The sequence below is a fragment of the Orbicella franksi genome, chromosome 4 (genome assembly GCF_964199315.1).
Source record: "Orbicella franksi chromosome 4, jaOrbFran1.1, whole genome shotgun sequence".
NCBI lineage: Eukaryota > Metazoa > Cnidaria > Anthozoa > Scleractinia > Merulinidae > Orbicella > Orbicella franksi.
In genome coordinates this window covers 19,360,542-19,384,293 of record NC_138148.1, presented here as the reverse complement: position 1 = coordinate 19,384,293, position 23,752 = coordinate 19,360,542, and the positions used below count along the sequence as shown (strand labels likewise).

At 38.2% G+C, this 23,752-nt stretch overlaps 3 protein-coding genes, 1 long non-coding RNA gene and 2 pseudogenes across 6 annotated transcripts in view; 1 reads left to right on the top strand and 5 right to left on the bottom strand.

Annotated features, from left to right (window-relative positions):
* LOC145483607 (peroxinectin A-like) overlaps positions 1-23,752 on the bottom strand; it is a 46,063-nt gene that overhangs the window by 8,151 nt on the left and 14,160 nt on the right. The gene's annotated exons all lie outside the window — the stretch shown is intronic.
* LOC145485597 (uncharacterized) lies at positions 127-3,164 on the bottom strand (annotated as a pseudogene).
* Positions 3,449-8,213, bottom strand: LOC145483611 (uncharacterized; annotated as a pseudogene). The gene is made up of 2 exons (XR_014048943.1): positions 7,023-8,213; positions 3,449-6,168 (listed from the first exon to the last, which is right to left on the bottom strand). The product of XR_014048943.1 is annotated as an uncharacterized LOC145483611 (transcript).
* On the top strand, positions 11,929-23,545 carry LOC145483602 (uncharacterized). Of its 2 annotated transcripts, XR_014048941.1 has the most exons (3): positions 11,929-12,043; positions 12,775-13,118; positions 23,487-23,545. It is a non-coding gene; the product is annotated as an uncharacterized LOC145483602 (long non-coding RNA). The 2 variants fall into 2 exon arrangements; XR_014048940.1 differs by lacking the exon at positions 23,487-23,545 and having other exon boundaries at positions 12,775-13,317.
* On the bottom strand, positions 16,538-20,774 carry LOC145483599 (uncharacterized). The gene has a single exon (XM_081462138.1). It carries the CDS (start codon positions 18,978-18,980, stop codon positions 17,322-17,324), a length of 1,659 nt encoding a protein of 552 aa, XP_081318264.1. The 5' UTR covers positions 18,981-20,774; the 3' UTR covers positions 16,538-17,321.
* On the bottom strand, positions 20,777-22,457 carry LOC145483601 (uncharacterized). The gene has a single exon (XM_081462139.1). The coding sequence runs from the start codon at positions 22,285-22,287 to the stop codon at positions 20,842-20,844; it is 1,446 nt and encodes a 481-aa protein (XP_081318265.1). The 5' UTR covers positions 22,288-22,457; the 3' UTR covers positions 20,777-20,841.

The window sequence follows — 23,752 nt, the reverse complement described above, 5'->3', positions numbered from 1 at the left end:
CGGAAATCCTGGGAAGTGTTCGGGTGATCTTCAGAAATCTTCGGGTGATCTTCGGAAATCTTCGGAAGAGTTCGGGCGATCTTCGGAAGTACATAAGTGATATTCGGGTGACATGTTCGGGTGATATTCGGAAATCCTCGGAAGTGTTCGGATGATCTTCGGAAGTCTTTGGAATTATTTGGGTGATCTTCGGAATTCTTCGGAGGTGTTCGGGGGATCTTCGGAAATCTTCGGAAGGTTTCGTGTAGCCTTTGATAATTTCCGGAAGGTTAATAGCTTAATTTCATTGGCTGAGACAAACTGTTCTATTTTCCCCCAAATTGGACAGCTTCTGCGTTTTTACTCAAAGTCCTTATTGAAAACTGTCCAAATTAAATCCCAAATTGGACAGTTTCCAGAAATTAAAGGATAATAGCTGTGCTGACAGTACTGGATTAACTGACTGCTATATAATTATCTCACTAATAGCCGATGGCAATATCTACACAATTTCTATAGGACTCTCCGGTGGGCTTCGAATCCTCTGACTTCTTTTGACGGGTTGACCAACTTGCCGAACATCAGGCTGTGAAGGTGCCTCGTGCTCTTCGATCCCATCACCAGTGTATGATGAAACGGGCTACACTCATCACTGGCTGGTTCCCCTCCATGGTTGGCTGAAGATGGATACGATTCCTACGCGACAGTGTCCCATCTAGGGTTGCCACAATGTATGAACTAGGAGCCTGGTGCTGCTTGAGAACCACTGTGGGTGTCCATTGACGATCCTGCTGTATTAGCATTGTAGGGTGGAAATCTTTCTGGCGTTTTTTATCTTTATGTATGTGGATGGTTTTGATAAGGTACATTCCGTTCCAGAAGACTCAGTAGTGCTGGTGCTTAATTTCTGTGTTTATCGAGATCTTGAAACACTGAAGTACCTTTACTCATTCTAGCCTCTATTCAGGTTCACTAGAACTTGCCTCGCAGCTGGCGTCGCTGCCAGAAGTTGGCAAATCATCATCAACAACCAGCCTAATCCTACACTCACAAAAACTGTCTAGCAATTTAATTCGCTCTTTCAGTGCGTCTAAAAAGTAAACTCCGCTGATACAATTGGCTATCCTATATGCCTCCTCTGCTGTTTCTTTGGCTAGTTGAAACTTTTTTTGCGATAAAACTGGTCACAGCGTGTTTGCAAAAGCTCTACTCGTGTACCTAATGGCATCCCGTTTCCGAGTTCACGCTCCACGAAGTCCAGATGCTGCTTCGCTTCTTCAGTTCGTTCCGACGAGAGAATGTTTTGCTGATGCAACGCAGCAGTGGAGCAGGTATCGAGAGGCAGCTGTGCAACTTTGAGATGCCAGTGTCGTTATAATTTGGTTTGAATTCGCTCACGGGGATCCTTTTTACAGCATGCAATTGCCAGCTCGAAATTATGTTTGGCATCATCTTGAACAGCTCTGCGCGCCTGTGCGTGCCTTCTTTCAGATATGGGCATTGCGCTCATGCGAGCCAGGCCAAGATTTCCGCTGGCGTAATATAGTTCTGCCCAGTCTTGTGGTGAGTCAACATTCTGAAGTAATAATTGACTTTTTTTCAGGCATTCTTTCATGGACTGGATTTTTGTTACTATCCTGAACCTGTCGACGTAATTGTCCACGATCAAGTAGTGAGCTCCTGCCATCAAGAGATGTTCATTGCTGAGCTGCTTTGTTGATAATAGAGTTAACAAGTTTTCTGCTTTTCTTGAATTCCCTGTGGTAAGAAAATGCAACTCCACGCTCTAATTATAGAGCCAATTCATGTCGAAATTTTGTTTTTCTCATCAGAGTTTCAAATTTGTAATCGCCAAGGTTTCATGCTCTTTGAATTTCCCATTGTCCTGCAGGTTTACTAGTTTTTCAATGATCTCTTCGTATTGCTTGCCGTTCAGATATCCCTGTTTCGTAATCATTGGAAGTGGACGATCTACATCTAAAACCTGATGAGCCTTGATCGTTATGGATGTGTCACTTTCCACATGTGCATTATATTTTTGCGGGATTCCAGGTTTACCTTTGCCAACTATCTCGTGTTTCGTTGTAGATGTTCCTTCGGACTCCGGAATGCGATTCTTTGATCCGGAAGGATCTTCGTCGTTGGAACTGGGATCCCAGTAGTTATGGAGAGCACAGCTTTGTATGTGCGGGACACCGACTGGTTGACCAATGATTATACGACATCGCAATCTTGGACCGTTAATGTTATTGAGTTTGTATGATGTTCTACATCAGCCGTGGTTATTTAGGGAAGTGAATTCATGCATGATTCTTGAAAGAGGTTGGAGGGACAACTGATGGAGTAAGACTGCTGAGCTTGGCTTTTCTCAGTTTCCTCCTCCGCGCTGGTTGTTTTGTCCACCTGCAAATTGGTCAGGACCGATGAGCTGTGGCAGTGTTCGTGGACTTTAGTCCTAGAGGAAAGGGGAAAACAATTATGCACTTGAAAGTACTGCTAAACAGATAATTATCCCTTGCACGCAGAGATTGATCTCATTTCGATAGTCTTTGTTATTTCATTTGCATACTTACACCTACAACAAGACATACAGAGACTGAAGACGTCGACTCTTACCTTGCTTTCTATTCTTAATGAGGAACCAAATGCGGTGACTAAACGCTACAAAAATGAATATGACTGGAGTGTAAAGTATAAAACAGGCAAGATCTCATGTGATTTGCATGCGTAGACGGGCCACCCATAAGTCATAATTATTTTGTCATTTCGCGGAAGGGAATTTTTTTCTTTTTTTCTTAACTGATATACAAGTCTGTAGATTAATTACTTTCTTGAATTTGGCTTGTTTTATTGGCCCCACCAAACAAGTGAGTTATACTAAACTTTTAATTTTTCAAAAATTCCCCTGTGTGATAAGTTCTTACGATAGTAGATAGCTGATAATTTAAAATGCCGGCGCCGTCGGGCAAATGTGTTTCCTGATGAGTTGTAAAGACGGTTTGTGTAATGACCACTTTTAATCGGTATTATCGGTCTGGTTGGTCATCAACAACATACCATGGAACTTCCGATATATTTTAGTCTCCGAGAACATCGGATGCCTGCTTATTTTAATATATTATTAAAATATGTCTTGAAATGACCTCAAGGATTGTTTAAAATACTTGTACATCAAGCTGCTGCATCTACCTTGTCGACAAAAAAGTCTTTCAGAACTCAGTTGTCTTCCCTCGGCGAAGCAGAATATCTATATAGCTATACCCGTGCATTGAATATTCGTGATGCATAGTACGCTGAACAAAACTGTTCTGGATCGACGTTTTACAGCAAAAAAATTGTAATAAACATAGTGACACAAATAATTTTTGATTGTCTTAAACTTTACTAAATTCCACACATTGAAACTTATCTTTATATGGGTCACGCAAGAAAGGCTTGGGTTAGGTTTCATTGTTCGTGTACACCATTTTCTCGGATTTTCTTGCGTAACAGCTTGAAATAACTTCGTGTGGTTTGCATTGTGGCCGTTCAGTAATAACATCACGACGTGAATCTTTGATTCTCTAAACCTCTGATGTATCAAAGGATTATAGCGCTGTTTAAATGGATTATCGCTCCTTCCTCATGCCATCTCGTCGAATTCATGAAAATATCCACAAACACGCAACGATGTTCTTCGCACAACAACGCTGGTCTAACACTATGATGTCGATGTAAACCATAACTATTTTTATCTTAGAAATTGCGCAATTTTCCGTGCTTTTGTGATTCAGTCCGCAAATTTAGATACGCTTTAACGCAAGCCTTCCTTGTGTGATCTATATGACAATGATTGCCCATGTATGGAATTTAATTAGGTTTCAGACAATCACAAAATTATTTGCATCGCTTTTCTTGTTTTCATTTTTTGTTGTAAAACGTCGATCCAGAACAGTCTGTCCAGCGTACTATTTGTAAGTAAAATAACTGTAAAAAACAAACCAGTGTACATAGGTTTCGAAAACCTTGAAAGGGAAATTCCTTTTTCCATAATTCAGTTATCCAACCAATTTGAATTCCGCTGTCCGTCATTGACACGTTTGAAGGGTGGACTGAGTAGAGATAAAGTAGTACGGAACTCACTGTACTCCTGGGTGCATTAAAAATAGCTGTAAAGGAACCCAAGTAGCGAGGAAAAGCTGCCAAAACACTGTTATGAGACCTGTTACTTTTGGAACTTCATTGTTCCTAAGATAACACAGAACTTCAAAATTAACAACATAACCGCAGAAATGAAGTTCATTGTTCTTACTATACATATGCTTATTTATGATATTCCTGTATCTGAATCATTGTTTCATTAAGGACTACCGAGGAGTGGAAAATATCGTTACATTTTGTGTCTGTGATCTTATATCAGGTTAGTAGGACGTTCACATTTTCGGGACCTCACTGGGATTGATTTTGATGGCTCGTGGGCAAGTTCTGATTCTCATCAGTTTCGCTGCAGCTTGCTTGAAATCTGGAGTCACTGCCAGAAGTTGAACTATCACCATCAACAAGCAGCTTAATTCTTTCTCTACACACTGTGTCTTCACACAACTGGTTGAGAAAATCGATTTGCTCTTGAAGCGAGTACAGTTCAGTGTTGAATCCATGGCTGCGTGCCATTTGGAATGCATCCTGGGCAGTTTCTTTTGCCAGTTGATACATTTCAGGTCCTTGGCGATAGTATTGGTCTGAACGCCTTTTTAGAATCTGCACGCGTGTACCTCGAGGAATGGTTTCACCAAGTTTGTATTCTACAATATCAAGGTGTGTTTTCGCGTCCTTGATATCTTGTGATGGAATTACCTTTATTCGAGTTCTGGCGACAGTTGAGGAACAATCAAGTAAGAGGGCTGCAAGACTAAGGTGGCAATATGTCAGCCTTTTGTGTTGAACCCTTGAGCGTGGGTCTTTTAAGCAGATTGCAATCGCCCACTCATAGTAAGTTTTTGCTTTTTCTTGGATTTCCTTCCGCGCCTTAGCATTCCTGTCGTCATCCGGGACCATGCTCATGTAATTCAGCCAGATGAAGCCTAAAGTGTAGTACATTTCGGCCCAGTCCTCGGGCGAATCGTGATTTTGTAGTAAAGCCTCGCTTCGTCTCAGACATTCCAAAAAGGTTGAAAAGTTTCTGGGCTTCCTACAACTACAGTTGGCTGCAAGTAAAAAATAGGCTCTCGCCATTAAAATGTTCGGATTTCTTAGCTAGCAATGCTCTGCGAGTTCTATGACTGAAGTGAAGTAGAGTTTGCTTTTGCTGAGTTGTTTGTTGTACATAAATGATACTCCTTGTTCAATTATTAGGGCTAATGCCATGTCAGCGTACTCTCGTTTTGTGCAAAGTCTGGAGTACAGAGACAACAGTTGTTCATCTTCTTTCAGCCTTCCCTTTTCCTGAAAAAGCTGAAACTTTTTGAGTACCTGGTTGCAATGTTCTCCAATTGGAATTTGTTTTTCATTGGCTGTTACTTCCATGTCTTTATTGCCTTTTTCTACGCATCGTTCAAGACAGAAATTAAAGAGGCGCTTGTGGTGCTCAAACTTTCCATTGTCCTGTAAAAGTTCCAGGTTTCTGAGGATTTCCTCACATTGCAGTCCGTTAAGGAAACCTTGCTTTTTTATCACAGGTAGTGATGGCTCAACATCCAGTAAAATTTCACCGGAGGAGGTATTTGGTTTGTGCTGACTTTCCTCCCCAGAAACACCTGTTCTACTGAAACACTGCACTATACTGCTCTCTTCTACTTCCATTGGTCGTATTTGTTCAACGTGGCAATCTGCTCGCCTCGGATCGGCATCTTCTTGACTTTTTCGAAGCAAGTGACAATCAGAATGATGTACAGTGCTAGATTGGCCAAAAACAACAAAGTTGCAGTTGTCAAGGGTCAAGTCCATTGTTTTAGTATTCGTGTCTATTCTTGCTTGTGCGGTTGTTGAGTTGAGGTCATTCTCAGGAATACTGAATGATATCTGGTCAAAAACAGCAGATTGGTGACCTGTTGCTCCAGTCTCGTTGGGAACTGAATCTGTCGCAGTTGCTGAGTGTGGAGTTTTGGGTTGTTTGTGTTTGGTTGTCATATTCGGACAGTTTCTCTTTGTGTCACGTCGCGAAAAAGCTTTCTGAATCTGTTTCTCTTGCCCAGAATGTAAAATGAAACGGCTCTTAAAGAAGAAATAAACAATAGAGAATAAGTCTGTTGAAATGAAAATTCACCTTCAAGCCAAGTGTATATTTTACCCTCACCCCCTCCCTATAACAACAGAGGCGAGTATTTTGTCTCCTGAAAAGTTTCGAATTAATGTAATGTTTGCTTTCGAAGATAAATTATTTCTTTTCTGTTATCACCTTGCATATTTCTTGCATTGGACATGTTTCCCATCAGGTTTGCTGAAAAGTCCTTTACGGAACGCGCCTGATCATGTCATGTCGCTGGTAATGACTGCAATTCCATGGAAGCGCCTCACTGTTGTTTATTACAATGACAATTTACAGGATGTCCTTTATAAAGCTACAAAATCACTCTTCCTCTAATTTTATTACTGCAACAAACAAGGGTTTTTTCTTAAAGAGCGAATAAACGACACAAGGTAAAGCAGTATTATAAAAATGAAACTCGACACACATGATAGCCTGCTTTGTTTGGATGATTTGCAACGTTGCTAACTTGAAATGGAAATTTCCAGAATACTAATTAACAACTTAAGTCACAATGTTTCTTTCACATCAAGACAATATCACCCTGTTCACGAATTTCTTTCTCCTCACTCGCTTCCCTCTTGACGGTGTACTTGTCTTGACATTGTTGGGTGCGGTAAACTGATATTAATCTCGGTATATAGTAATATGAGAATGATATTTTTTTCAGTCAGTAGATAAGCTTCTCGGAAACAACATTCCGGGGTTCTCTACGCAGAAGTCGAATTTTTGCCCTGCTGCATAGTCGCCGGACGCTCTTACAATCTGTTCATGTACCATCTATATACCTCACGTACCAGAAGAATATTACTAATCTTACCTTGTCAGATTTCTAAGATCTTCCAAGCAATACTGGTCGTATTGTTGTTCGATTCATGATATGGGGTACGATCGACGAAGTTTTCCATTTGAGATCGACTTGCATCAGTATGGAAGTCCCTAAGATTTCACATTTACGTTCTTCATAGATTAATATAAGCCCTTTCCGTTGGTGCTACGTTGGCGAGGGCAACTTATAGTTAAGTAAGAGCATGAACGAGAGCGACCCCCGAACTTCGCCATGAAAACACTTATGAAGTTGATATTGATTACTGTCTGTCACATCCCGAGGGTGAATGTCATGCTTGGTTCAATGATTTGATTGTTTCCTAGTCATGATAGACTTTGTTCAGAGGGAAAGACCCTGAATTTATAATGCATCACATATTTAAATTTTTTATTCTTAATATTCATCCTGCGTATATTTTATTTCAAGTATTTACCAAAAAGTAGCGACGTGTTTAGAATGTTTCTTCGCTCTAAGAAAAGCTAATCGACGAAAGATACCATTGTCTTGAAAGCCTTGAAAGGGAAAAGTCCCTTTTCCATCATTTAGTTATCCAACCACTTTATTGACCCGTTTGAAGTGTCACGGAAGTGAGTGAAACTACAGAAATACTAAACTTACTGAGAGGGGATTGTGTTCTAAATTCATGTGAAGGTACGCAAGTAGGAATCGGCAAGGAGAAGCTGCTAAAAAACCCAAATATATCGTGACTAGACTTGCTAGTTTTGGAACTTAATTGTTTATTTCATATTGTCAACAACAAAACTGCAGAAATTTAAAGGATAGTTTTACGTTTTGGCGTGTAACGGCGTGACGCAGAAAATGCTAAATTTATTCTTAATAATCGTATTTATTAGTCGGGGTGAAGAACTTATTCTGGACACACTCAAAAGCTATCTGCCAACAGCCGATTGGTTGGTAAACAATGGAATTGAGAGATATTTGGGAGTTGGGGCATAAAATGGGAATTGCAATAGAAATCTCTACCAGAGCGTTTTCGCGACGGTTCGTTAATTGTATATATACTAAACCAAAACACTATTTTAAATGTATTTAAATACTATTTTTAAAAACTGTTTTTAACCTATTTTATGAAATAGATTAAAAACAGGGCGAAAAGTGTATTTTTAACGTAGTTTTCGACTGCTTTTAATGGTGTTTAAACCTGTTTAAAACACTATTGAAACAAAATTTGAAATATATTTTGAAAAGCTTTTAAAAATATAGTTAAAATTCCAAAACTTGAAATCCTTTGCTAAAATAAAAAATATAATTAAAATAGTCTGTAACTTCTTTAAAAATCTCTCGAGGAACACATGATTCGGAATAAAAACAGGACACAAATCATTTTAAAACAGCTTTTAATCTGCAAGACTATTTTTAAACTAGTTTAAATGACAATTTTAAAGGTATTTTGTACAAAATAGGTTTAAAATAGGTGCAAAATTATATTTTAAACATATTTTTCAACTGATTTTAAAGGTGTTAAAACCTGTTTAAAACACTATTGAAATTCACTGTCTCAAAATATATTTCAATAGTACTTTAAACAGTTTAAAAATTAAAGTGGATCATATATGAAAAAAAATTTGTCAAATACAATATAAATATATGAAAATAGCTTTGAAACAGTCTAGAAATGGCATACAGTAATATAGTATAAAACAGCATAAAAATAGCACAAAATAGTATAAAAACAGTATGAAAATACAGTAAAAATAGTATAAAAATAGTATTAAAATAGCATCAACTAATGTGAAAATAGTTCAAAAATAGTGTCAAAACAGCATAACAATAGTGCCAAAAAAATCCTTAACTTACATGTAACTTTGCTCTAGATGTGAACAACACATGACATGCTAGAAGTGAGTGTAGGGCAAACTCAAGCTTGATGGGGGTGCATGGCTCTACTTCTTTCTTTACTTGTATAATAAATGTAGCTCTACGCTTACTGTATCTGTATATGAAAAGCTGTAATAACAGTTGAGCCTGCGATAATATTTTGTTTTGTCTATAAAAGGCTAAAAGTTACTAAAGTTTTAAAAACCAAAACATTTTTGAGTGTATGGTCATCATCAGTGGTACATATTTTCTTTGTTACGAAGAATTGCAAACAATGTAAAGGAGTCAAAGGAACATGCATGTATCAATACCAATTGAGAATTTGAGGCTAAGGGTCCATTACTTAGTATAAAACATCTTCTATATCACTCATTTTAAGGCTAAATCAGGTTATTTACTTGTACCGGTATGCTATGTCTGCAGGGCTGTCATTAAGGGCTGTAAGCTGTAACACCTGTTATGGCTGAGTATGCTTGATTTTCCCTTGATGCTATGGGTGAAATTCCCTGTTGTTTAGAGAATTCACCCACAAAGTAACAAATTTGCTATGGGTGTGGAGAATAAGGCTACAGGTGACTAAAAAATTAATGACAACCCTGGTCTGTACATGGGAACTATATACATTGTAAACGTACATGCAGTACATGCATCAATCACTTCTAATCAAGGGAACCCTTAGGCCAATTTAGCGGGTACAACTCATTATGTGTGACTTTTGCAAATTTAGTAGGTGATGATCATGTTGTGGAAAGGTTTTGTTCATCTTTCATCACTGAGCAATGTCTGAGGCTGCAACTAAACCCTGCATCATTTATGTGGTCCATGTTACAGTTGCAAGCAAGTTGTAGGTTTGATTTTGAGTCATGGACTTGTTTTATGTACATGTACAAGTGCATGTAGCAATTAAAGCTGTACCATCTGATTGGGCCCACAGATATTCAGACTATGAGTAGTCCTGGCCTCTTTCGCTTAGTCTATTGTGTGTGATGCAAATGAAATCCACGAGAAAAAATGTTGATTTTCTTTCGTGTCACACATGATACATGGACTAAGGGCCTCTTCATATGAGCCCAGTAACTGGCCAAGTGCTGTGTTGCAAAAGCGAAACTATTTGGCCTTAAAAGTTTCGTCCTGGTTACCTGGGCTGGAGCATTCATATGGGAAAATTTTCATCCCGGTCACTGAGATCTTGGACGCAAAAACTGAGATCTCAGTAACTGGGCCAGCCTGGCTTCTCATACATATATGAACACATCAAAATTTTTTGAAGGAAAGAGTGGCTAGGTGAGATCTCAGAAACTGAGCCAGGCCGGTTGACTGGGCCCATATGAAGAGGCCCTAAGCCAAGGAGGGAATACTCGCAGTCTTAGCAAGCAGGGCAGGGAAAAACCCACATGCCATTGCCTGGGGCAAGTAAATTTTGCTCTTGGGCAAGTGAAAATGGAAGTTTGGAGGTCTGGTCAGGTGGGCAAGTGAAATTAGCCTCAGTACATGTAATCTTGTGAATAATAATTTCCAATCAAAACCTATTTCAAAACTTAAGACTACAAGATGAGCAAAACAGTGAGTTGAAAGCATGGATTAATTTAAAATCCAAGCATACTTCGTATCTGACACAACAATATTATTGTGTCACTGTTAGTAGTTTCTTTCACCTAGTTCATAGTACCAGTAAACTCATTTTGTTATAGTCTATCACTGATTATAGACAGCAACTAGTAAATGATGTACATGTAGTTGATAAGGCATGAACCCTGCGTGCCCATTGGGCATTAGTAATATTTTAGTGGAGCCAACTGAAAACTAAAATATACTGGTCCACTGGGCAGCTAGATTTCATTTTTTTTCCTGCCCTGGCAAGATGAAGCTTAAAACACCAAAACCACTTGCAGTAAGTTATAGGGAACCCAAGCTGTCACAAGCCAAGGTCTGGTGCAATTTGAGGTAAAGTTTTACAAAAATTACAGTATTCTAACATGAAAGAATTAATTAATGCATACCATGTTCCCCTTGGAATAAACTTTGTAGCCTCAGTGTATGTAATATATGATCAATAATATTATTATTTACAAGTTAACAAAAATTATCCCATCAAGGTGTAAGGTTCATTCATTTCCAACAGGAAACAACTGTACTTTCACTGATGTGGCACGACTGTAGTAGCTAAATATAGCTTCCTTTCTAACCCTAAATTTAGTTATTTCCTCCTTTAAAAATTTACCAACGATTGCAGAATTGCAGCAATAACTTTGTAACCGGAAGGCAGTTGAAAGACCCCTATCAGACTCACAGAGACTTTGGCCCTAACAGGGTAGCACCACTCTCCATCTCCTGTTTCTCAAAGCTGAAAATAAAAACAAAATTATTTACTGCATTGATTAGTTATTGCAGGGTTTAATATTTTTGCCTCCATGTATGTTTTGTTATCACGTTAAGTGTATGAAGTTGCCTTTCCACTTGAAGAAAAACAAACTGTTTGATTCAACCTCCACAGCTCGCACTTTAATTTCCCTACGAAGAAATCGATCAGTTTATGCCATGTCAAGATAGTAAAATGATCACAATGGATGAGTAATTTACGGCTGCACAAGAATGGCATACACAGTTACAAACATGTAACTCCCATACAACTGATCATACATGTATATAAAACAGTACCTAATTATGTAGACTGGACGAAGAACAATTCAAAAATTCAGATCTATGTTTCATAGGCAGTCATCTAATTCGATAAAACAGCTGAAGTGGTTACAGATATGTTACATGTATTTACATGTACATACATCTTTTCGAATGAAAGACACACCAAGACAGAAGATGGTCGGCTTACCTCCATTTCCCTGAGACATAATCAAGTTGAAATCTATCAGAAAGACAAATCATGGTCGCTGCACCCACGAGTCATATGATTCGGTTCGGTCCCTTAACTTTTCGTCCAGTAAAAGGTAAAAAAAAAAAAAGAATGAACTGTTGCACTGGTTTTAAACGACTGGAAGGTAACCTCCATTTTACACAGCTGACCAAAATGCTCGCATCAGAGTATTGCACCGGCGGGTCAGCGGAAAATCGACCGGAAAATCCGTTTGCGCCAAAAGTTAGCACCGCCAAAACGAAGCAAGAGGATCGCATCGACCGCCACATTGGATATAGTTCTTAGCCCAGGATTTTTAACGGTAGGGTATCTGTTTATTTTATCTGCTTAAATTCCATTTTTTTTACAACCCTCGTAACTTTTTCAAGCGTATTTTCAGGTATTTTACATTGAGACATACGGGGGTAATGCTTGGCGATTTCTTGTTTGGATGCGCTAAATGTTTATTCATGCAAGAAGCTATCTCTTAAATGCATGGCTTTGCTCCAGACGTAACTAATCGCGTACCAAATTGAACGTTCGATTAAACGAACTTTATCGAAATCAATCGAACTTAATCGAACGATTGGGTCCGAACACTTGAAGAACAAAATTGGGGCATTCGAATGAATGGAATCGCACTTTGTTGTCGTGCGAGAATATGTTGTATACATGTTTATGTATTGACTAATTGCATGCTATAACACATGAAATCCAAGCTTGAATCAAGCCTGCCATGAAAAGAATCCTTGTATTTTGGTTGCGACGTTAGGTGTCACTCAACCTGTATTCGCCCTATTGTTTCTATCGTTACTTTTACTTTAATTATTTTCATTCTTCTATATTATGGTTCCTGCAATTACATTGTAGATTTCTTGACAAAAATGATATTCACACAAAGGGGCTCTGGAAAATGGTTGAAGGGACCAGTGATAGGGACTTCTCCCCATGCACATGTTAGTTTTGACCTTCAGTGGGGGATAGACAAGCATTCAGTGTAGTTCAAATTCACCAAATTTTTGATTAGATGAATGTACTACATTTATGTGGCAGGTTGATATATTTCCATGGCTAAGCGCAACAAAGGTTCAGGAAGAAGAAATTACCTGGCAAGAAGAAGAAAAAATAATGAAAGACAAGAGGACGAAGTAATAAGAGAAGGATGAAAACACAGAAAACTACCATGTAGCTGAAGTATTTCATTCTTTGCAAGAAACTGAGGAAGGTTAAAAAATTAAGTTGAGAAAGATTTGCGGAATTAGTGTGATTTACCACCAAGGCGTTTTTATGTGGTCCAATGAGGGTTCTTTATTCGCTTTTGCTTGTAACATTTTCAAGAAACAGACTGAGAAAATTTAACCAGTTACAGAATAACCCACTATGACATGAATGGATTGGTAAGTGGATAATGCAGTTGATTCATGTACATAATTAATAATGAAATGTTCCAAGTCCTGGTTTGGTAGTTGTTGTTTGCGAGATCTTGAAGCTTGTGCTCTAATTTGCAAGATGGCACCCAAGCAAATGCGCAAAGGCCTCCAGGTGTTCTGAAATGTTATTGTTGACAACTGAAAAATAAATCTTTTTATCATCCGATGCATTTTTTTCGTCCTTTTCATTAGCTGAGAGCCCACCAAGTGACCTGTAAATAACTGCCTACAAATAATGATCCGCTCATGTATAGTACCGTCTAAATGTGTTTGCTGCAAATAATATTGAATTTTCTGCTCATGTGTAATTGAAACCAAGCTCTCAGGTGAAATAATTTAAATGGCAGATCGTTTCCCTGAGCTGTCAGAGAGTGATTTAAATATGAAACCAAACTGGGTGGTCACAGATCAATTATTTGCCTCAGCCTTCAGCTTCGGCAAATAATTGATCTGCTTGCCACTGACAAATCATGATATTTTGCTCAACCTCATCCAATAATAATTATTATTCACAGTTATTGTGAATTTGATACATATATTCGTTTGGTTTTAAAACCAAAGGAACTGGCACTTTTTGCCAGCTTGCTGTGATGTTAGTGGTGAATGCCTCTTGTTAACAGATCAGAGCACAGACTCTTATAATATTAGCCTGGTCACAGCATCTGTCATTGAAACAAAGCAGTAAATTCAACATACATGTAAGTCTGCTCATAACAGACTGGAACAACAACTTTTATCATTAACAACTATTTAGACAAAAAAAAATGGATTAGCTACATGTACATTGTTAACAATAATGACTAAACTGTTGTACACAAATCTTAGTTCAAACCACTTTTGACCTCAAAATTAAATGACTGTCAAATCTGGAAAACTGTAACTGCTCATATGGGAAACAAGAAAAAAAGAATTGTTTGAAAGAACAAAAAAAAAAAGGAATTTGGTTGTGAGATCTTGATTTTGGTGTACTTTGTGAGTGACAGCACTTTTGCAAGATCTTGAAGTATGTATACCATGATGAGTGACCACAATAAGTAACTGGCTGATTACTACAAGCAATTTTCTTTTTCATATTCAGTGGTTGTCATTTCTTGTGATTTGTTTTGAGATCTTTCACGTGCACACTGTGAGTGGGACACTTTTTGCCAAAATTATGTAAATTATGTAATCTTGAAGCATGTACATGATGACTGACCACAATCAATAATTTGCTAATTACTGCAAGCAAGTTACATATACCTTGAAATTTTCATTTTAATATTGAGTAGATGTGATTTTTTGTGATTTGACTATGAAATCTTAATTCTGATCTACTTTGTGAGTGATGGCATGTTTTGCCATTAGGAGTGGCCCCAATCAATAATAAGTAATGTCAACCAATTACTTGGATCAATTTTCCTTGAGTTATTAGTTGTTGCTTTCAGAGATTTGATTGCTCCTGGTAAATTTTTAAAGTGATGACACTTTTGATACAACTTATATATTGTGCATGTACATGCGGCATAGCACACGCTCTCAACCTGAACCTCACTTGTGAACAAACATGGCATCTGTGATCATGTCCTTTGAGAGAAGACTGGGATTTACTCTAACGCCTATCAAAAAACTCCTCTGAGCAGTCCTGGAATTGTTCAGTCTTTGCCTGCCATTTTGGTTATAAACAGTGCTTGATACTTCGAGAAAAGAGAAAGACAGAAATACATGTAGGGAGGCAAGAGAGTGTTTTTTTGGCGAAAAGGTTTGTTTGTCCACAGATTCATGGTTTTGGCTTGGCTAAATTTTTGATTAATTTTGATATTGAGAGAGTCTTAAAAGCTTACACTAAAAGTATAAGTTTTTTGTTTTCTTAATTTTGCATTTGTTTAGGTGATGTCTATGCCAAATATTTTGTTATAAAAGGTGAGTTTATCTATTTAATTCCAATAGAGTAATGTTTATAATACAGATTCCTAAACACTATTCACACTGCACTCTAAGTTTTATATTTGATGTTGGAAGAGACTCTTACATTTACATGTAGGTCCTAGTTTTTGAGGCACCCAAATTTAAATTCCTTATGCGTGACCACTTGGCACAGAGCCAGTACCAGAATGACAGCCACCGCTGAGAGCTATGAAATAGCCAGTTCCTAAGCCAGAACCTGAGCATGTGCCTGTGTCCATTTGGTCACCAAACAGACTGTAATGTCTGCTTACCTGTGATCTCTTCTATACCAAAACTGGAATTTATGGTACTGGTATTATGTCACCAAATGATGCAAATCCTGTGCTTGGCAATTATTTCTTTAAAGCAGTTTTGCAGGAAGCTTTTAGAAAATTCAAACTGTCAGCTGATCTTAAAAAGTTCTCAGAGGTTACAGCCGATAACACTTTTGCATGAGTAATCACAGCATAATAAACAAAAGTTAAGACCAAGTGCTGGGCAAACAAGGCCAAACAATGGTTTAATGAAACAAGAGGGTCTGGATCTGATTTACAGTATAAATTTACAGGCAAAGATTCACACTGTTTTTGTCATAACTTCATGAGATTAACCAAGTGAAGTGGCTTAGTCATGAAATTGATTCCAAGAAGGAACATCAAATTTACGTAGCACATGTACATGTACATGTACATGTAGATATAATACACTGCTTGCAAAACTAAATCAAAAACTTCAGACGACATCCCACATTTAAATTCTATCCTCCAGCCATAAAAGGGCCCTCTTTCAGGGACTGAGGCACTGGTGGATCATTTTCAGCCAGATCTTTATTTCCCCTTTCAGAAGTAGTGCAGCTGATTTCTGGGACTGTCTTGCTCCAAAGAGCTTTGTCCCTCACAATGTATTTCGAAAAGAGAATTTAGGCTGCTGCTGGCTTTCATCTCTGTTTCAAATGCAAAATGGTCATACATGTAATCATGCAGTGGATGAAGGGCTTGAATCGCTTTCAAAATTACTTCTCCCACCGCCCTTTTGAAACATTGCATGGTTATTTTTCTTGTATTCCTGCTGTACAGTTCAGGTTGATAACAGTGGGTGAAAAAGTTCCACTCGAGAGCGTGCGCTAGCCCAGCATGGTCCATATAATATAGAACTTACCTGCTGTTTTCTAGATACAATGTAAACTAAACTCACCACAGTTGAGAATCATTGTGGTTAAATGTTTTGTATGTAAAGCTTGAGTGAAAAGAAACTATAACCAGTTTTCAAAAAGGGGATGCAAATTGTGTTTATTGCATTGTAAATTTCCATTGGGCTAGATTTATAAATAGTGCAAAAATAGTGTATTTAAAATCTGTTTTTAAGATAGACATTATTGTCATTATTTAAAACTACTATTTAAATAGTATACTCGCCTGATTAAAACTTAAAATATGTTTAAAACAGACTGTTTTGGTTGTATTTTAAAGCTTATAAAATGAATTGCTATCTCAAATAGGTTTTAAACTTCCTATTTAAAACATATTTTACGTTCTTGACATGTCAACTACATTTTAAAAATCCTATTTAAAGACTATTTTAACACTGAAAATTTGTAAAATACTTTTTAAACCTACAGCCATTGCCAACATAACTTTCAAAACAGGGTTTAACTAGAATTTTTAAACTTTGAACAAAATTTTTGTGGCCATAGTATTAAAATAGATTTTAAATCCCCTATTTAAACCCTGTTTTGAGCTCAAACTACGTTAAAAACAGAGTGAAAATCATTCTAATGTCATGAAGTAGGTTTTAACTATACTTGAAATACATTACAAACAAGAAGCATAATTTTGAATTTTGTACAAAATAGCACAAAAATACCCTATAGTGACTTCAAAATACTGTTTAAATCGTCAAAATACATTCAAAACTGTTTAAAATCAGTTTAAAAATACAGCTGTTTTGGTAAGGCATGCCTTACAAACAATGGAAACAAATGGGCTAACGTGATAGTTAGCACATGCGCCTAGCTGTGAAACCATCCCTTTAAACCCTTATACTTATTTTCACCTTGTACTTATGCATATTTATAATATCCCTGTATCAATACATAAATCAATGTTTCATTAATTATTGTTGAGGGCGAGGGCAGAATATTAGACATTGTTACGTTTTGTGTCTACAGTCTTATACCAGGGTTGCGGGAGAGTCATATTTTCGGGACCTCGTTGTGATCAATAGCTACTGAGCGGATCACTTCGCGGATCAACCGTTTTCTGACGGATTCTCGTCAGATTCGCTGCAGCTTGTTTCAAATCTGGAATCACTGCCAGAATTTGAGGTATCGCCGTCAGCAAGCAACTCAATTCTTTCTGTGCACACTGTGTCTTCGCACAACTGATCGAGAAAATCGATTCTTTCTTGAAGCGACTCCAGTTCGGTGTTAAATCCATGACGCCGTGCCATATGGAATGCATCTTGGGCAGTTTCTTTTGCCAGTTGATACATTTCAGGTCCTTGACGATAGTATTGGTCAGAACGTGTTTTCAGAACCTGCACGCGTGTACCTCGAGGAATGTCACCAAGTTCGTACTCTACAATATCAAGGTGTTTTGTCGCATCTTTGAGATCTTGGGATGGAATTACTTTTATTCGATTTCTAGCAACAGTTGAGGAACAATCAAGTAAGAGGGCTGCAAGACCAAGATGGCAATATGTTAGCTTTTTGTGTTGAACCCTTGAGCGGGGGTCTTTCTTGCAGATTGCAATCGCCCATTCATAGCAATTTTTTGCTTTTTCTTGCATTTCCTTTCGCGCCTTAGCATTCCTGTCGTCATCCGGGACCACGCTCATGTAATTCAACCAGGCTATACCTAAATTGTAGTACATTTCGGCCCAGTCTTCGGGCGACTCGTGATTTTGTAGTAAAACCTCGCTTCGTCTTAGACATTCCAAAATGGTCGAAACGTTTCTGGCCTTCTTCGCCCTAGAACTATAGTTGGCTGCAAGTAAAAAATAGGCTCTTGCAATTAAAATGTTCGGATTTCGTAGCCGGCAATGCTTACCCAGTTCTATGAGTGAAGTGAAGTAGAGTTTGCTTTTGCTGAGTTGGTTGTGGTACATGAATGATACTCCTTGTTCAATTATAAGGGCTAATTCCATGTCAACGTACTCTGTTTTGGAATAAAGTCTCGAGTACAGAGAGAGCAGCTGTTCATCTCCTTTTAACCTTCTGTTATCTTGAAGAACTTGAAACTTCTTGAGGGCTTGGTTGCGATGTTCTCTGTGTTGAATTTGTTGTTCATTTGCTATCACTTCCATGTATTTGTTGCCTTTTGCCGCGCATCGTTGAAGGCAGAAATTAAAGGAACGCATATGGTATTCAAACTTTCCATTGTCCTGCAAAAGCTCAAGGTTTTTAAGGATTTCCTCACATTGTGGTCCGTTAAGGAAACCTTGCTTTTTAATCACAGGTAGTAACGGCTCAACATCCAGTAAAATGTCATCGAATGAAGTGCTTGGTTTCTGCTGACTTTCCTCTTTACAAACAAGTTGTCTACTTAAACACTGCACTGAATTGTCCGCTATTGCTGCCATTTGTTGTATTTGTTCAACGAAGCTATCTGCTTGCCTCAGATCGCCTTCGCCTCGATTGGTGCTAAGTAAGTGACAATCAGAATGATGTACTGTGCTAGATTGGCCAAAAACAGCAAGGTTGCAATTGTCAACACTCAAGTTCATTGTTTTAGTATTCCTGTCGATGCTTGCCTTAACGATTGGCGAGGTGACGTCACTGTCTTGAAAATTAACTAATATCTGTTGCAAAACAGAAGAATGGTGACCTGCTGATCCAGTTGTATTGGGAGCTAAATCTGCCGCAGTTGTTGAATGTAGAGGTTTGGGTTGTTTGTGTTTGGTTGCCATATTGGAATAGTGCTCTTTGTGTCAGGTCGCTGAAGGGCTTTCTGAATCTGTTTCCCTTGACTAGAATGTAAAATGAAATGTTTGTACTTCCTTTCAGTGACAACGTGGTCCACTTAAACAATAAAAAAACAGTAGAGAATAAGGATGCTGATGGAACTTCGCCTTTAGACAAGGCGCTCATTTTTTTTCCCGCCCCCTCCCTAGGAGAAGAGAGACGAGTACTTTCTCTGAGAAACACATTTTGTAGCATAAGTAAAATAAGAGAAAAAAGTTTGGACCTAATGTTCTTTTGATGTTTATGTTATTCATTTATACTATCACCTTGGATATTGCTAGCATTGGTCAAGTTTCCTATCAGGTTTGAAGAAAATTCCTATATGGAACGTGTCTCATCGTGTCATGTCGCTGGTAATGACTGCAATTTCATGGGACCGCTTTATATTTTGGACTACAGTCGCAGTTCGTAGGATGTACGTAGTTTTAGAGATCCATAAAGCAACGAAATCACTCTTCCTCTGCTACTCAAAGTAGAAATAAAAGTCTCATGATAAAGCAATATTTGGTTGACACACATGACAAGCATGCTCTGGATGATTTGCTTGCGTCATTTAACTTTGTTATAGTGGAAAGTACAAGAATAGCAATTTACAGCTTATGTTGCAATTTTTTTGAACATCAAGAAAATATCCCTCACTTTTTGTGTTTTTTTTTTGTCTTTTCTTCTCGTCCTCTTTCCTCTTGACACTGTACTTGTCTTGACATTGTCGGGTGAAGTAAAGTGATGTCAATCTTGGTATATGCTAATACGAGAAAGGTGTCTGTCAGGCACTGAGACAAACCCCTTGGAGAAAAAGACATTCAGGGTTCTCCGAACAACAGTCGAGCCCATGGTCTGCCGCTCAGTCGCCGGATACTCTCGCTATTTATCCATGTATCATATTTATACCAAACGTACCAGACATACTTAAAATAATATTACTAATCCTGCCTTGTCAGATTTTTAAGATCTTGGAAATAATATTGTCATTCGATTCATGTTGATGGGCTGCGACGTAGTTCATTTTTAGGTCTTGACTTGCGTAGTCATTGAAGTCCCTAAGACACGCACATGTGCGTTTTTCACCGAGTAAGACAACCTCTTTTCTTATGTGCCATTAAAAAGCAAGTCGAAGACAATTTCTAGTTAGCGAGTAGAGTATTAACGAGAGGAACGCCACGAACTTTTCATTCAAAACACTGGTGAATGTAATCGTGATTACTGTTTGTCAGATTCGAGGCACGTGATTCTCGCGAGTATAAATTATTTAATATTTGAAATGAAGAATCAGCATGACAGTCAGTCATATGAGACTCTCGTCAAAGGGAAAGTCCCTGAAGTAATAACGAATCATATTTCAAAGTTTGTTATTTCTTGGAATTGTTCTTGAAAATTATCTTCAAACACTGCATGTTAAATCAAAGCGCCCGACACACATGTGTTATTTGAATAAGTTGTTAGAAATTTCAACTAAATCTTTCTTTAAAAGATAAGAATTCTGTCGTGCAGGACGAATAGTAATGACGTCACTTCGTATATTCATTTTAAAGTATTTTTCAGTGTGCTTTCGTGTAGCACTGAATAACCAGCTCCTTTATGCTCAACGTTTTTGTGAAAAGATGAGGAAGAAAATGAGAAAGGTTAAGGAGGAAAAAGAGAACTCATTTGGAGAAGGACGGAAGCAAAAGGAAAGGAGAAAGTGAAAGGATATTAAAATAATTCAGTTGTTCTGACGCATAGGATATATTTCATATGTCTACCCATGATTTATTTCATTTAAATATATTGTCATTTATTATATTTTCACTTTTATTTTTGTAATTCCTAATCAGACTCTGCAGATTCACTGGGACATGTTTCACTGTTGGAACTGGAGACATCATTAACATCAATAATCTTTATTTTTTCTTCGCAGAGTTTTTCAAAAAAGTCGATTCTTTCCTCGAGATTGTCTCTTTCGGTATAAAATTCGTTGGAGATGGCAATGTTTAATGCATCCTCGGCTGTTTCCTTGGCCAGTTGGTATATTCCTTGGCGATAAAATTGATCCGAGCGGGTTTTCAGAAGTTGCGCACGCGTGCCTAGTGGTATAGAAACGCCAAGTTGGTACTGCACAAAATCTAAATGTTCTTTAGCCTCTTTGATGTCATCAGATGCGATGGCTTTGTGGCGAGTTCGCGCGGCAGTTGAACTGCAGTCGAGAAGCAACGCTGCAAGTTTGAGGTGAATGTATGTTTGCTTCTTAATTTGAACTCTCATTCGAGGATCTCTCTTGCAGAAACAGATCGCTTGCTCATAATAGTGTCTGGCATTTTGTCGAGCAGTGTATCGCGCTGTCGCATTCCTCTCGTCATCCGGGATCATGCTCATGTAAGCTAACCAAACCGAGCCATAGTTGTAATACAACTCCGCCCAGTCTTCTGGCGACTCATGGTTTTGGAGTAAACACTCGCTTCGTCTGAGAAATTCAAAAAGCGGAGAGAGTTTTACGAATTTTCTATTTCTATAGTCCGCCACAAGTAAGAAGTACGCTCTTGCTGTTAAAATGTTGGGATTTCTAAGCTGAAGCTGTCGATCTTTTTCTGAATTTATGACCGAGACGAACATACGTTTACTGTGTTTGAACTCTTTGTGATAAGAAAACGCTACCCCGCGCTCCATTTTCAGGGCTAATTCCAAATCAGACTTCTCTGTACTCCCACAGCGTTGGAGATACGACGTAACAAGACTTTCGTGCTCTCCAAACTTTCCATTGTCCTGTAAAAACTCAAGCTGTTCCATGATTCGCTCACACTGAGGTCCGTTTAGATATCCTTGTTTCTTGATTAAAGGCAACAACGGCTCCACGCTCACAGTAAACAAACCACTCGAGTCTGGCTGGCTGCAGCTTTGTGCTTCATGAAGAGGCTGCAGTCGGCAGTCGCTTTTCTCCGTTGTTGTCTTCTGTTGTTCAAGACTGCTGTCTGAGCGACTGACCTCGCCGTTGCTTGCACATTTGTGTTCGTTAGCATCTAAATAGCAATTAGCTTTGCTTGAACTCCCGACTGTGACGAGATTACAGTTTGCCAGCAGAATATTCAATGTGTTTGATTCTGTGTTAACTGCTGCCTGTACAGCTATTACTGAGGTTGTATCGTCTAGTGGAAACGTGAATGTTTTGTCGAAATCGTGGCAATTCTCCTGCCCTTCAATTTTTGGTTCTCTTGGAAGTGATTCATCGATTTCGTTGGATGAATAGTGTTCACTGAGTCGTGGCGGAAGGTTTGTCATTTCAACAGATGAAAACAACTGTTCACTACAATAGTATTTGTTTCTTAATTTTATCAGTTAATTCCAGTTCTAGTTGTCTGTACGAGCCGTGATGGTTTCTTGTGGCTTATTGCTTCAACACAACATATTTTGCGTAAGAGTTCAAAGGACCCATCGGATATTTTTACCACGTGCTGAAGGAACCAAAATGGCACAATAAAAGATTTCAATGCGTACCTTGAACTTTTCGATGGCCTTGAATCAGCTGATTCTTCGTGCCACGGGCAGGAGATAATTATTTTGAATTTAGGCTAAAATGTCTTCGCTGTAAAGTTTTCAGGGCTGAAGGAAAAACATCGACACTTTTCTTTCAATACAAACTGAAGTCAGTGCAGTTACGACGGCTGGCGATCTAGAAGTGCGTGATGAAGAAATGAAATATTCATGATTCTAAGAAAGTAAACGAATCTTTGAATATTTTGGAAAGGGAAAGTCCCTTTTCCTTTTTTTTCTGTCAAAAGGGTTTCCACAGGGTAAATATATGGATATGATAATTTCTACAGTCACCTCCGTTTTGCTTTCATGAAGCTGTCGACGTGTGAACTGAAAAGAAAGTGAACCAGACTTTTTCATAAACAGATCTTTTAGTGTTTAATCTACTGTCTATACAAATGACAACAACAGGAGCGTGAAAGGAGCTTAGTTACGTTATTTTGAGTTATTTTGGTCACAAACACAATTACCTTTTAAATTGAAGGAAATTAAACTTGAAAACAGTAGTTTGCTAAGATAGAAAAACACCAAAGAGATAATAATAAACCATAACGAAACAGGGATGGAGAAAATTGACACAGATTACAAACTTTTCAAGAAGTACAAAGCGTGACATGGCGCCTGTAATTCTAAGTTTTGTGATTTGAACATTTTATGCTAATTTTCGCTTTTATGTTCTAGTACATGGAGCCATCATCCATTCTGACAATGTTTGATAATAAGCGTTTTAAATGACTGACACTCGCGTCAAGATATCATGACATGAAATATTTTCAACGATTGCGTCATTTTCTTTTTATTAGTACCACGTTGATGGTGGATCTCTTTTTGCCAAATAGAAGATGCTGTTACATCTTCTAAGAAAATAACGCGCGCTTGACGTCTGAAAACGCTGCTGCTGCGTTCAGCAGCTTTTCTAGACGTCAAAGGTGCATTTTTTCCCCTAGAAAACACAGGAACACCATCTTTTATTTGGTTTAGAGCAGAGCTTGAAAAGCGAAATGGCTGGCCGGTGATTGCGTCAGCAACACAACATCCGGTACGAACGTGTTCTATAATTTCCAACCGTGTTTCTATTAACCAATTAGATTATGAACTCGAGATTTCTATCACGCATAGAAAACGAGAGCGAATAATCTAATTGTTTTAGTATAAATCTACTAGTCGTTCAAAGATATATCTAAATCCTCTTTATAGACACATCGAAAAAGCC

Bases quoted from the DNA above. Each gene is read 5' to 3' on its own strand.
- LOC145483601 (XM_081462139.1), bottom strand. From the start codon at position 22,287: ATGACAAACCTTCCGCCACGACTCAGTGAACACTATTCATCCAACGAA.
- LOC145483599 (XM_081462138.1), bottom strand. From the start codon at position 18,980: ATGGCAACCAAACACAAACAACCCAAACCTCTACATTCAACAACTGCG.